The sequence below is a fragment of the Mauremys reevesii genome, linkage group 16, assembly GCF_016161935.1.
Source record: "Mauremys reevesii isolate NIE-2019 linkage group 16, ASM1616193v1, whole genome shotgun sequence".
In the NCBI taxonomy this organism is placed as follows: Eukaryota; Metazoa; Chordata; order Testudines; family Geoemydidae; genus Mauremys; species Mauremys reevesii.
This window is the reverse complement of record NC_052638.1, coordinates 10436670-10451002: the sequence shown is the minus strand read 5'-3', so window position 1 is coordinate 10451002 and position 14333 is coordinate 10436670. Positions and strand designations below refer to the sequence as shown.

Below are 14333 nucleotides of genomic sequence, written 5' to 3'. Positions count from 1 at the left end.
TGTTGGCAGTTTCAGAGGGAAGGTCACGGCCTGAATGAGCAGGGAGATGGTACTCGGCTCCCGCCTCTAGAAGCTCCCGCCTCTCGAGGTTCATTGGTTGGACAATTTGGCAGAGGTTTGAAGAACCTGTGCTGTTTGTGAATAAATGGTTGTATAACCACATGGGAATATGACACCTCTGTTGAGCACTGTGATTCCCCAGAAAAGACTCAACTGGCTTATTAACCAACAAATAAAAAAGTAATTACAGCTTGATGGACACACAGTATAGAAGACACATGCCATGCCATTGACAAATAAAGCCAATGAGTCCATAGCTCAAGGCTATTCCGTTTCCCCTGATTCAGATAGCCAACTTCATTTTCATATGCCAGGCATTAATAATTATAATACCAATACCTGGCTTCTATGTAGTGCTTTTCATCAGGAGACTGTGTGTTATGCAGGAGGTCAGACCAGGTGATCTCATGGGCCCTTCTTGCCTTAAAATCTACAAATCTCAAAGCATTTTGCAAAGGAGGTCAGTATAATTGTCCCCAATTAACATATAGGGAAACTGAGGCACAGAGCACTGAAGTGACTGCCCAGGATCACTCAGCAGGCCAGTAGCAGAATCAGTGCTTGTTCAGTGCTCTATCCACTAGGCCACACTGCCTCAGGTTGCTGCTTCAGTAGCCCACTGGTGAGTGTGTTACAGGTCCCTCTCTAACCCAGTCCTCAGAGGATATGAGTTGTTACAGCCACCAGTCACAGGGCTGGAGCTCTTTAGCTCAGCCCGTAGCAGACTGTCACCGTAGCTCTGGAGGTCCCCAGTGTCAGTCGGGACAGTTGTCCTGCTGATACTAAGCACTTCGATGCAGATGTGCTTAATATTAAATGAAGATGGACATTAGCTTACCCTGGAGCTCAGCACTGAAGTGCTGCAACAGACCAGCATGCAGGAAGCACCTCTTTTGCCTGACTGGCTCATGTCTGACCTGTTGATGATTGGCAACGCTTGCTCCTGCAAAGTCAGTGGTTGCGCTCTGTTGCTCCACTCCGTATCTCACTGTCTTCCACAAACCTCCATTAAAATTCCAAGATGGCATAAAAATCAACTTTTACAGTAATGAATTATTGAGTGTTGCTGGAGACATCCGGATGAATCAAGCTGACAGACAGAAAGGCAGGTTTCTTTGTCAGTCAGCATGGTGGCGAACCAAGTACACCAAGAGCATCACAGTTCTGGGGCACGCCAACAAATTACAAAACAGAGCTGAGCACTTGATTCCTACTATGAATGGGCAGAGAGGATCCCTCATTCCTTTGCTGTGCCAAACAGTAAATTAATATTGAGCTGAACTGCTCCCTTTGTGATTCAAGAGCAATTCTGCAGCTTACTCTCTCAGAGAAGGATCAGATATTTATTTGGGGATGGGGTTATGAGATACAGGAAAGAATCCAGCCAGTAGATAAATCTAGTTATCTCGCTAACTAAACATTTCAGCCAACAAAGGATTTTCTGTACTCAAAGTCCATCGGGGCAATTTTGAATCAACTTCTAAGGTGATTATGAATGTTTAGGCATATTGTAGAATTAATTATGTTGCCACAGAAATGCCCCATTCTTAAGGAATTCTTATAGCTATTTCTAACGATGTGGCGATGCCAACAGTAGGTAAATTAGAACAGAATGGAACTTAGTTTTATAGAGAGTCTTTCATGCTAAAGGAATCTCAGTACAGGAACGAATGAGATACTAGTGGTTAGATTGTCTGTGGCTGCTGAGGCCTCCACCAAATCAGAGGGAGGAAAAGAAATGTGGTTGTAAGTCTTCTTGTAGTGTCCCAAGTCTGGGCCTGGTTGGGAACCATGCCAGTCCCTCTCAGAACTTACAGGACCCTCAAGACTGTTCTAAATTGCACCAGACGCTCACAGCCTCGAGGCACTTTTCTGGCAGCTGGGAACTGCCAGGAGGTAAGGGAACCTCAGCCACACTCCTTTTTGCCATCCGCAGCCCCCGTGCCAGCAGCCAGGAGAGGAATGGCACAGGAGGCAGGACATTGGTTCTACGTGACCATGTTAACGTCTCGCTAGAAGGTAGGCGCCACGCTCAGGCCCCAGTTCAGCAATGCACTTAAATATGTGCTTCATTTTAAGCACGTGCTTTGGGATTTAAGCACATGCTTGAAGTTAAGCTCAGGCTTCAGTGCTTTGCTGAACTGGGACTTTAGGGCCAAAGTGAAGATGTGGATGGGAGAAGCTTATTCGTGTCCTCAAACATTCATCTCACAAATGCCACAGAAAACAAGCCACCAAAGAAACACCTGCAAGTTGGCCTTGTGGCATGGTGAAAAAGCAATGTTCAAATGGAAAGGGGCTCTGCCCTGCTGCCACACAGAATTCATTGATGAGCGTAGAAATCAAACAAGGGGGTTTTAAGATCAAGAGTTGGTTACACAAAATGCTTTTATTACAATGAAGATCCAAATGTGCATTAGTTCTGCTGACTGGCACAGAACTATTAAAAGAATGCATCCACAAAGGGGCCGTTGTATTCTAAGGCACTGTCAGTTTCTTTCTCCTTAATCTGCCCATGCTTTCAGCTAATCCACAATCCTTGGAAAAGCCGTGACAGGGTGACGGGCACATCTGATGATGAGTCACAATACTTTATCCCCTGTTGCCCTCAGTGGGAGTCCAGTGGCTACTTCCTTCTGCATCCTACTGACAAGTTTTCTTTTTATAAAAAAATGCACATATTTGTATTGGCACAAACAAAACAAAACCAGACCTATGGTCAGTCCCGCAAGCCTTACGGAGGCCCCGATTCAGCAGTCTGTCTCTGCCCAGCATTACACATAAGCACATGCTCAACTTTAAGCACATGCTTAAGTTCCATTGAATTCATTAACGTGTTTAAGTGCTTTATTGAATCAGACCTTTAGCCCCTGCTCAAGCAAAACTCAGCCGTGGGCAGGCCCCTCTCTGCCAACGTGTAATAATATTTCACATTTATAAAGCACCTTCAATCCAGAAGGAACCCTGAGTGCTTCACTGACTCAAAACAGTGGAACTATTCCTCTCCACCCCTGCCCAGCAATGAAACGCAGGCACTTCTGGGAGTTAGCGAAAGTGCTGTTTGACGATACACAGCCGCACTATACTGCCGCACACCAGTTCAGGACAAGAAATTCAGACTATTGTATCCAAGTTCACATCCAAGTGGAAATGTACATACAAAGAATGTAATTATCTAACATAGAATCTGGCCAGCAAAAGAATGAAAAAATAACGTTTATTATTTTCTGCACACTCCTGCTTCTATTTAAAACAAAATCTGTAGAAGCAAATAAGAGGCTTTTTTCATAGACATTTGGCTAGGGAAGAGGTGTAAACCCTTGTGATTTATTTGACACAATCTAAGCTCTAATTTCCGCAAGCAGATGCCACTGCAGTGATGAACAACAATTTCTGGAACTGATTGAAAAATGGGAAATTTGGGGGTGAAAATTCATCCATTTTTTATTGACATTTTAAACATGAATGACATTTTTTCCACAGAAATTTTTAATTATTTTGACCAGCTACAGAGAAGGTCAAAAAAATTGGCTGAATTTTTCAGGAACATTTTTGCAAACAATTCATCCTGGCTTTGAAATTGGAAACGTTGATTAAAAATGCTGTCAAAAAAAATCAAAATTTGGAAAACATTGGCCAGCTCGAATAACGTCCACTTTTCTGGACAATCACTGCTCTTTGGCAAGATTATACAGAATTCCTTCTGCTTCCCTCTTTAAAATAACTTCAATGCTCATTGCCCTCAACCTCTATGCCACCCACTATCCTGTCCATTTTACTTTCATGCACGATCATGTAAGGTACCAGTAATCCAGAAAGAAAATGTCATTGGGATCGCACAGTGGAATGGTTTAACAGTCAGGAAAGCATCTGCTCCCGTGCTAATTTTACATCATTGTAACCCTGTTATCTTCACCCTTGCAAGTGAGAGGAGAGTCAGACCCATAGATTGTTGCTTAGGGTACCCAGTAAGAACTAGTCATGGTAGAACAATGATATAATGCTACTAAATTCCCATTGCCTTCAATTGAAGCAGGTCCGGGCCCTATGGTTGGGATTGGTTTAATGCGTGCTTTTCTTTCTTCTTGGCTTCTCTCATAGGCTCTAACTCTTTCACCGAGGCCGTGTCCTACATCCAATCTCAGTACGAGAGCAAGAACAAGTCCCCCAACAAGGAGATCTACACGCACATCACCTGTGCCACTGACACCAACAACATCCAGTTTGTCTTTGATGCTGTTACGGATGTCATCATCGCCAACAACCTGCGTGGATGCGGACTCTACTAAACCTCTCTCGCTGCTCTCCCCACACTCTCCAGGAAACGCTCTCCCATTCAGGTTGAAGGGTTGCTCCATTTCTTTTCTCCAAAAGATGAAGATAAAGAAGAAATTACATAACCCCCCTCCCAGCCCGCAAGAACCTTTGCAGAAAATTCTGCTTTCTCCTAGGTGTCTCTCCCTCCCCTCCCCCCCCCCTTTTTTAATCCCCTCTATGTCTCTTTCCACGATTCAGTTTTAGGATTGGCAGCCAGGGTTCATGATACTGTAGTGCGGACTAATAGAGCCACTAAAAATGTATTCCAGCTACCAAAAAAGGCTCATTTTAAAAAACAAAAGTCAATTTTTCAAAGCCTTAAAAATATTTGGCATCAAAGTAGCAGTTTCTTTGTAAACTTGAGGGATATTTTTAATTCTCATTCTTTTTCTTTTTTTCTTTCATTCTTTTTGGAAGCTCCAGATGCACAGTATTGACTTTGGAGGCACATTCTGGCTCCAGTTTCTATCCCAAAGCTGAAAAGATCAGGTTAGGTGGAGTTCTGAAATGTTGCTGGGGCGGGGAAGGGCAAATGTTTGAACAACTAAAACAGACCGACTGAGGTTTGCTGGTGTCTTTTACTAAGAAAGACGCAGTAACAGAAGCTACTAAGCATTGTCTAAAGGCCTTTGTTGCCAATAACAGTTTTACCTCACGCTTTCAGAATTAATATTGAAAATATTTCTCTAGCATGTTTTCAATAACCCATTTGTTACGCTAAGTCTAACCTTGTTCTCTTTGCTTGATAGTACAGAGCTACTGTCCTGTAAGTGGGCAGTTTCTGGACATTCATGTTAACAACACTCATGGACTGAGACATTAGTGGCAAGAATTGTCCTGCACAAAGGTTTTGAGTAGTGTACATTTCCTAGTATAGCGAAAGGAGTATGGATGTGGATGGAGTCATTCCTCAGAAGGGAGAGAGAGAGTGTGTGTGGGTGTCAGACTGGCAGGCATCAAGGGGCACTTTAAAGGTCCCTCAGAGGTGACCAAGGCGCAAGAGACATTGGGATCAATTTCCATCTGCATCCAAGCTCTGTTAAATGCAGGGTTCTCTAGGAGCTAGTTAAGACTCCCTGATGCAGTGCCAGCCTGGCCCCAACTTATGCCGTTGGCTTAAGGGCCCTGAGGGGTTTTAGGCCAGCAGAAGATCAGCACGGAGAAGGCGTGCCCCACCATGCCCTCTCCCCTCTCCTATGCGGGTGCAGGGGAAGGTGGCTGGCAAAGGACCCATCTGTGCCAGGTTTGCATCAGCAGGAAGCTTCCCTTTTCAAAGGGACATTTCAGAATTAAATCCGTCCACTTTGCCGTACGTGAGCAGTACCAAGGGTACGGAGCAGACAAGAGACTGTGGCCCACAACCAGAAGTAAGCTTCCCGTCTCTGGCCCCATAGGGGGACGCCGTAATTCGGCCTCTTTTGGGACACCAGGTTTTCTAAGGCTAGGCATGAGTACGTGTGTGTGCACGGGGAAATCAGCCTGCTTTGTGCATTGAGCGGGTGTGTGCGCGCACACACAATGCAGGAGAACCCATATTTTACAAAGGTCTCGGGGGCCACCCAAAATCTTCATAAAGTTTCACAAAAGCAAATTTCAGATTTCTAGAGGATTTTGAAGTCAGGACCAGATACCAGCTTTGATGAACACAAATGTAGCTATTAAGTGTTCAGAAAATCAGAGTTTACCTGCTTATGTTCACACGCACACAAACATTCCCTTTGTATTTAACAGCAAACATTCACCTATAGCTGTGGTGGAGATTTACGGCAACATTTTCAAAAGCACCTAAGTGACTTAGGGGCCTATGTCCCATTTTCAAAAGTAACTTAGGGCCAGATTTTTAAAGATGCTGATAGGCTTCTAGAGGGATTTTCATCCCACTTCATTGGAGTTAGGCACATACATGCTTTTGAAAATCACATTAGGCACCTGGCTGCATCTTTAGGTGCCTAAATGCTGTTAAAATTAGGGTCCTAAATACTTAGCTTCTTCAGCAATACCAGAAACATGCAGTTCACTTGTGCTGTTGCTTACCAGTGTCCCCAAGAAAAGCAATACTAGATTTTTTGTGCAACATCTTTCAATTTTCCTTAATGATGGGCCTTAAATTAGAAAAATGATTTGCAGCTGCTTGTGGGGTACCTGGCAGTTCCTCAGAAAAGCACTCTCTATTGCTTTTCCCAGTTGGCTAGTGGACACCTCACTTTGATTGGTTCTTTCAGTTTAAGTGGTGAGGGATCAAATAGTCACACCCCATGGCGTGGGACAACAAAGACTGATGTGATATTAGAATGCTGTAGCTGCTGGTAGCTGTCAGGACTGAAATTGGTGATGGGCCAGAGGAGGTCATTTTGGATGCAGGGGTGTTCAGGTCCCAGGATTGAGTTTGGTCCATGGTAGAGATAACGGCCAGCCACAACATTTGATATGGATCCAAATTGTCCCACAGATCGGTAGTGTTCAGCTCTGGGGCTCATGTCACACACCTCTATACATGGATGTGTACAGGTGCCTGCAGACATTTTTAAAGATCCCTTTTCAGCGTCAAGTTTTAACCACGTAGATGATGCTATGGGTTGTTGATACACTAATGCAATTTTCTTAGGGAAATGGGGGTAGAGAGCTGATGCTACCAGCGTGATGGAGCAGGAAGGGAATGTGAGAGCAGGAGAGGCTGGAGAGAAGGAGAGGCAGGGGGCAAGGGTGAAGGGTGTGGAGAAGACGGGCTTGCAGGAGTGGAGGGGAAGGGAAGGGCACTGGTGATGATCAGGAAAACAAAGACGGGGACCACTGAGGGGAAAGCAGATGGGGGAGTGACATGTCAACAGCTTGTTGGAGTTGCCGGGGTGCTGTAGTGCAAGGGGGGATGTTATACAGCTGAGGTGATGGCAGTGGCTTGAGGCTTCTGGGGGGGAAGTTTTCAAGCTCTGCCCCAGAAGATCTTCTGGAGGCCCTAGTGGTGGCTCTGTGAAGAGGGCACCTGCTGGGACCCACTGCTCTTAGGCCAGGCATATGGGCTCACGGGAGAGAGCAGGAAGGACCATGCTGACCCTTAACTCTTGACTGTATTTTACATGTGTACCCATAGGCCTGCCCATGATCCTCATCTATGTGACCTGTCCCAGGAAGTCTCTGGACTGGGTTACGGTCTAGCAAGATCACACTGGTCTCTATACAGAGATCGCTGATGATTGGCTGAACAGGATACCATCAAAATATTCTGCACATTTTTTTAAATATTCTTTTTCCTCTCCATTTATACTAACTACAAAGGGCCAAACTAGTTCCTTAAATAGCAAGAACCAGATCAAACCTGTACTACTTCACAAGCTCCAAACGCCGGGTTCTCTACCAGACCCAAACATGCCCTGCCTTCGGAGACAGTCATAATATAGTATGATTACAGTTACACACCATAATGTTTAGCACTATATAAATGCCACAGCAGGGAGACACATATGAATGCAAAAGTCTTGGGAGGTCTAGCATTCTTTATGTGGGTCCTGGCACGAATGCTGTATTCTTATCTTGTGCGGCCTGAGATTTCCCTGGGGCATTCTGGAGTATCTCCAACACCGATAAGATCTGGATTTTCATACAGCTTGTGTCCCCAGGCCCAGAAAAGATAATGCCAGACCTGACTGGCCTGCACAACATAGCAAGTAGGGTACTGTTGGGGTTCAGGATGTAGGAGTCAGTGAAAGAAACAAGTATGGCAGGAGGGGATGGTCGGGAAGGAAGGAGCTGGCGTTGGGAACAGAAACGTAAGGTAAGGAGATGGATCTGGTTGAGTTGGCAGGAAGGCGGGGATGAGGAGAAGAGTGATACTGGGAGGGCCGGAGAGGATTCACAATCTGGGAAGATTTAGATCTTCCAGGTGAACAAAAAAGTGTGCATAGGATATCTGTGAGACTAAAACTGCACCGGTAGTTTATCCTGATAGTGTCCTCCGGCTGCATTAAGTTACCAGGGCATCACCTTCTTATAAAAGCAGGGTAGCAGCTACCCTATACAATTATATCAGAGCTTACACTAGTACATAGCTGTACAAAATGATAATCAGATAGTGCTAAATTATTAAATAATATCTGTCATTTTATGGTCAAGCCTCACTGCCTGCAGGGCAGGTATCTGCAATTGCAGCAGGAGCAGTTCCATTGTACTGTAGTGTTGTCCTGGCTCATCACTGCCGAAGAGGAATAGCCTTCTTTCTCCCCACATTCAGCCCTGAAACTCAAAATAGCTCCCCAGGGGGCAGCATTCATGAAGAGTCAGCCAGTGTGTTTAGTATTCCTGTGCCAACCTTTGACGCTCAGTTGGAGGAATCATGGGGTAGATTCTTGTGTAAGTCTTTGCAGGATCAGGGCCTAATGCATCCCTGTGAAATCAATGGAACTACTCAGAGAAGTAGACTTAAGCAAGTGGGTGCAGGTTCAGGGCCATAGTCAGCTAGTGGGCAATGTGAAAAACAGATCAACTCCAGGGAAGCTTCATAGAGTTTAGAGCCAGACGTGACCAAGTTAAGACCACCAAAACAAACAGGCCATGCTGGCTTCTTGGCTGTACGCGACTGATTTCAGCGAGGTTGAACAGGGAAAAATTAAAATTTGGCAGCATCTACACATAAAATGAAAGCTAACTAATGAGCTCAATTCCTTGCTTTCCTGTTCAAGATGACATACAATGGGAATCTAGGGGCCCCTCTTCCAGTGGAAGGCTTTTGGGGCCCAGGAAGTAGGGATTTTCCTACACTTGCCCCCAACTCCTCCATCCCCTCTCAGTGGTCAACTAATTACGTGCAAAAGCAGCAAAGAATCCTGTGGCACCTTATAGACTAACAGACGTTTTGGAGCATGAGCTTTCGTGGGTGAATCCCCACTTCGTCAGATGCAAGTATTCACCCATGAAAGCTCATGCTCCAAAATGTCTGTTAGTCTATAAGGTGCCACAGGATTCTTTGCTGCTTTTACAGATCCAGACTAACATGGCTACCCCTCTGTTACTTAATTACATGCAGTGTTGCCAATTTAGTCATTTTCCAATGCTCCTCCCCCCAGTAAATTCAAACACCCTCTCTCATTTCAATTCTTGAGGAAAGTACTGACAGGAAATAAGCCTACATGGTCCAGAAAGACCACCACCGCTCTCTGGTTTTTAGAGGTGATTTGGCAGATGAGGATAGCAGAGATTTGCCCTTGGGCAAATTAATTTGTATTGATTTCTAAAATCTGGGCCAAAAATCTGAATATGACACTCAGTACATAGCACTACACACTGGTGCTGATGACTAATGTGAAGGAGATGCATATAATTTAAAGAACAGAGCTATGAAATAACATCCATTTACCTAAAAATGTATAGATAGATACTGGGGCGTACACACACATGCCTATATATAAAACTATTTAGCACAAAGTGAAATGTCGAACATACACAGCATAGAACACCAAAGACTTTATCTCATTACAGCTGGTAGAAAAAGCTTTAGCCTTTATTGAAGTTTAACAGAATCAGCTGCTCAGTAGCACATACAATTTGGGGCCTTTTTATTTTTCATTGCTGGGGTAGAGTATTATCCTATTTAGTAAGTACAGTAATGAATCTGTGTTCTTATTCAAGATGACTCTGAGGCATAGGGCCTGATTCTCCACTGCCCTGCACCTTGTGTAGTCAATTACACCTGTGCAGGGTGAGTATCAGTTGTGGCCAATCTAATTGATAGCATTTTGCACGCATTTTATGCTGCTGTAAATGACACTGTGACATGCAGGGCAATGGAGTGTCAAGCCATGGAACTCTTATCTGGAATTAGATCCAGATCCAAACCTCTTCAAAGATTCAGGGGGTTTCAAATACAGTGTTCTGGATCAGACTAATCTCTCCTGTAGTTTTTTTTTACAGTGTAGCAAATGATGTGTGTGTCATGTAATCAGCATGGATTGATCTCCAGGGGCTGAATCCTGTGGTCCTGACTCAGAATTCATTCAGGCAAAATTTCCAATGAACTTCATGGGAGATTTTGCTTGAGAAAGTTGTCAGTAAAGACGGCCGGATTTCGCCCTGGTTAATACAGGAGTCTGTAATGAACACTGTATTCAAACGGATTTTTAAAAGAGATTTAAAACCAGAGCAAATTGGGAGAGAAAAAAAATACACCACCCAACAGACTACCTCAAGAAACAATTGACCCAATGTGGTCCCATTTCACTCTCTCCCGTATTTGTACCTATGCATTTCTGCTTTGCACACACACATGGATGAATGCAGACACAATATGAAAATTTGCATACTTGTATGGCTGGAGACCTAATTAGTCACGTGCAGGTGTATCAAATTTCATTTTGCACTCACCAGTCAGATCATTTGTACTCAAAGGAGGCTCACTATTAAGCACACACAAATGCACTGTGAAAATTAGGCCCAAGCTGGGTACTTCCCACAGCTTTGCATAACAAAGATGGATCTGATGGGGAAGACAGCAAGTGAAGGGAGAATTAATTTAATACACAATGCCTTAAAGGGAGTCAGTCTCCTTCGGGCATCTGATCCTCTTCAAAACCACCTCAGAGGGCCAGCCAGGAAGCATCTTTCATGGTTTCTATGTTGACTGGATATCAGATCCTTTTTAGCCATGCATGTTTTCTTAGACTGTTCTTCCCTTTTTATAGAATTGCTGATACTGTATGGGGTTTCCAGTGTAAAATACATCAGGGTAAATAGCTGGATTTAAATTAACTTGGACTAAACTATTATAAACATGATAGCTTTCTAAGTGTCAGAATAATGCATTTAAACATAAACGTGGTAGAGTCCAAGTAGGTTCAGCTCAGGAATGTTCTGTTCCCACAGCTCCCTCTGTGTCTCTGGGCTAATCACTTAACCTGTCTGCCTCAGCCTCTCAAATTTAAATTGGCTCTAATCCTTCTCTGCCGCACAGAAGAGTTGTGAGGATTCACTAATAAATGTTTGCATAACACTTGGAAGATGAAAGGACTAAACACTACTATGATTTCTACATAATGGTCCTATATAGACTTTGCCTCCAAAATCTGTCCCAAGGCATTACTCATCAATAGACTCTGTCGTTCCTCCCAGTTCTTTTCTGGGGGGTTTGCCTTGAGCAGCCAACCTTTTGCCTGATGCTTATTCTTTTTCTTAAGCAACAGTTATAATTGCAGGAACTAAGTATAACTAAAATAGTGAGATACAGTCCCCACCCTTATTAAAACCCTCTTGTCGCACAATAAGGCAGTCCTTGCACTAAGGCTGCATCCGTCTGCCTTCAAATCCCTTACAGTCCCCAGAGTTATTTTTATGTATCACACACACACACACACACACACACACACACACACACACAGTGTAGCATGTACTTTACATTGGTACTTGAAATCACAACAACATTATGCTGGGGGGCGGGGAGGGATGCCATGACATCTAATCACTAGTGAAAATCAGCTAACTGTATACCTCCCTGCTCTTGGATGCTAGTATGGAAAATGGCCACAGAGGCTTTTTCATTCTGCTAGTGTATTTTGAAAGCTCTGTATATTTTGAATGACTCAAGTCCCCAGTACCATATCACTAACCCCTGTGAAGATGTCACGCGGCAGGAGTTGCATTAGCAATCTTGGAATGGGCTGTCAGCATCAGCAAAAATATAGCTGAGGTCCTTGCCTTGCCATGCCTTCAGTACAGTGTTCAATTCCTCCTCTGGGGGGAGTCAGCATCGATCCACTGAAATCAATAGAGCTATGCTGATTTATGCCCATGTTCTATATCCAGCTGTGTGTGCAGTTAACTGTCATGACGTTGTAGCACATAGTTATTACATGTTATTAGTCCTGCCTTGAGTGCAGGGGACTGGACTAGACGACCTATTGAGGTTCCTTCCAGTCCTACACTACTAGGATATGTTTCTCCATGAAAATGCAACCGTTTATGTACTTGGATTAAAGCCATCGTGGTTTCATTATATACAAAAGAACACTGTGTTAGAGCGAGGATTTGAATGTAGACACACAAATACTTACTCGGGGCTTACTTGTGGCACCCTTACTCACAATGTGTAGTAACTTATTATGCACACAATCCCATTGATTTCAGTGGGACTGCTCATGTAGTAAGATACTACTCACCATGGGTTAAGATGGCACAGTTGGAGCCTCGGATAGTAGGAGTAATAATAAAACGGCACTGGAAATGTACATAAAATGTTTATTAATATCTAGTAACAGGCAGAAGTCACACCTCAGTCCAGCCTGAGGAGCCTAGTCTAGAATCAAGTAAAAGCTCTGTTGGGTAATCTAATCCTTCCACCTGCCAACGCAGGATTGTTCCCTACAATTTCTGCTCTAGTGCTTTGTCCAATCAGCTGGTCAGTCTTCCACCACCTCCCCTGGAGAAACTGGTCCCCCATCAAACTGGTCCCTCTGTTTGAATACTGGGCAAGCTTCTAACTCTTCCTTTGCCTTGTTTTGTCCCATCCCTCTTTGCACCAGCTCATGCCATAGCTACATTTAGAGCTAGCAGAGAAAGAGAGCGATGTAGACACAAAGGGAGCAGATAGAAACACAGCCGGCTGCTGTGCTCACTTTATTTATTTTCCAGCAAAACTGAATCTAACATGAAAGTGAGGCTTTGCACTGGGCAGTGCTCAAACATTTAAAGAGACAGGACATCCCAACAGAAGGCTGCCTTCTTTTGCATGTAGGCTTTCCCATTCGTTTGTCTGGGACTCACCTCACAGGCTACCCAGCATCATTTGTACACAGAGCCAAATTAAACCTTATTGTGCCTCTGACTTCAGTGGAGTTGTGTCCACTTATATGACAGCTGAATTTTGTCCAAGCCATATCACATAGCTGTTCCATGACAGTGGAGAGTGGCCCGTATAGGGATGGGATGGAGGGTTGTGCTGTATGGTCAGTCGTTACAGTTTTGTTTTACAGGACACAAATACCCATGTAATAACTCAATAATTACGTACTGGCCATGTGTAATTACAAGCTAAGTTCTAAGGGAGTAATTATTTGGTTATTGTCTTCAAAGTTACTATTATGGGATTTAACCTGAAAATTACATTCTGTATTACAGAGCCTAAGTAGAACAACTTCTTGGCTAATACACACACTTTACTTAATTAAACCTGTAATTACATAGTAGTTACACTTTCCTGCAAAGTTACAAGGAAGTGACATGTAAGCCTCTCTTCCTGTTGCCATTGCAGGCTGTGGCAAAACCCCTCTTTGACTTCCCCTAATTTTGCATTAGTTTAAGTATTGATGTTTGAAATGATTTCAACAGACATCTTCATCAACACATGTACTCTACAGCAGACGATTGCACCAGCCGGAGTGGCCATGAATGATGGCATTGCACCAGGCATTGTGTAGTGAAGTTCCCAGATCTGGCGCAATTCTGCGAATCCAAGCAGCCCCAGGGGCGGCGCCAGGTAGGGTCAGGCCATGCACCCGTTTGTGCATTGATAGACAGTTTGAGAGCATGATGTTGTCAGGATAGACAAAAACACCTGCCACTGTGGCCAAAAAGCCTGCAACGCCGCTTTTGAATAGACTGAGCGATAGAAGGAAGGCCAGATCTCTGCAAGATTAGGACATTAACACAAATTCACACCACCTGATGCTCAGGATTTGGCTCTGATGATGCATATGGAATGCTGCTGGCTGGTCCAAGTCTGCCTCAAGGCAGAGTTATTGCTGAGTTAGATCAATTGCTGATTTAGATCAATGTAAATGGGAGGAGAATCAGTTTGCCCTGACTTCAATGGGAGCAAGAGCAGGTCTTAGTGAGTACATGAGTAACTACCAATCTGTCGTAGAGGATTAATTTAGCCATAGAGTTAGTTATTAATGATGGGCGTCTACATGGTATTTTCTCTTAAACGATACGTGGCTTTTTTAATTTATAACTAAATAATCCACAGCCAACTCTAA

The 14333-nt window shown here is 44.0% G+C and overlaps 1 protein-coding gene across 3 annotated transcripts in view; it reads left to right on the top strand.

Moving 5' to 3' along the window:
• GNAO1 (G protein subunit alpha o1) overlaps nucleotides 1-14333 on the top strand; it is a 309727-nt gene that overhangs the window by 262148 nt on the left and 33246 nt on the right. The window contains exon 8 of one of the 3 annotated variants that reach the window (XM_039502947.1): nucleotides 4162-4524. The exons of the other annotated variants lie outside the window; for them this stretch is intronic. Coding sequence (XP_039358881.1) covers nucleotides 4162-4349 — 188 coding nt within the window. The 3' untranslated portion in view covers nucleotides 4350-4524. Of the gene's footprint in view, nucleotides 1-4161; nucleotides 4525-14333 lie in introns of those variants that run through there. 3 annotated transcript variants of the gene reach the window in all.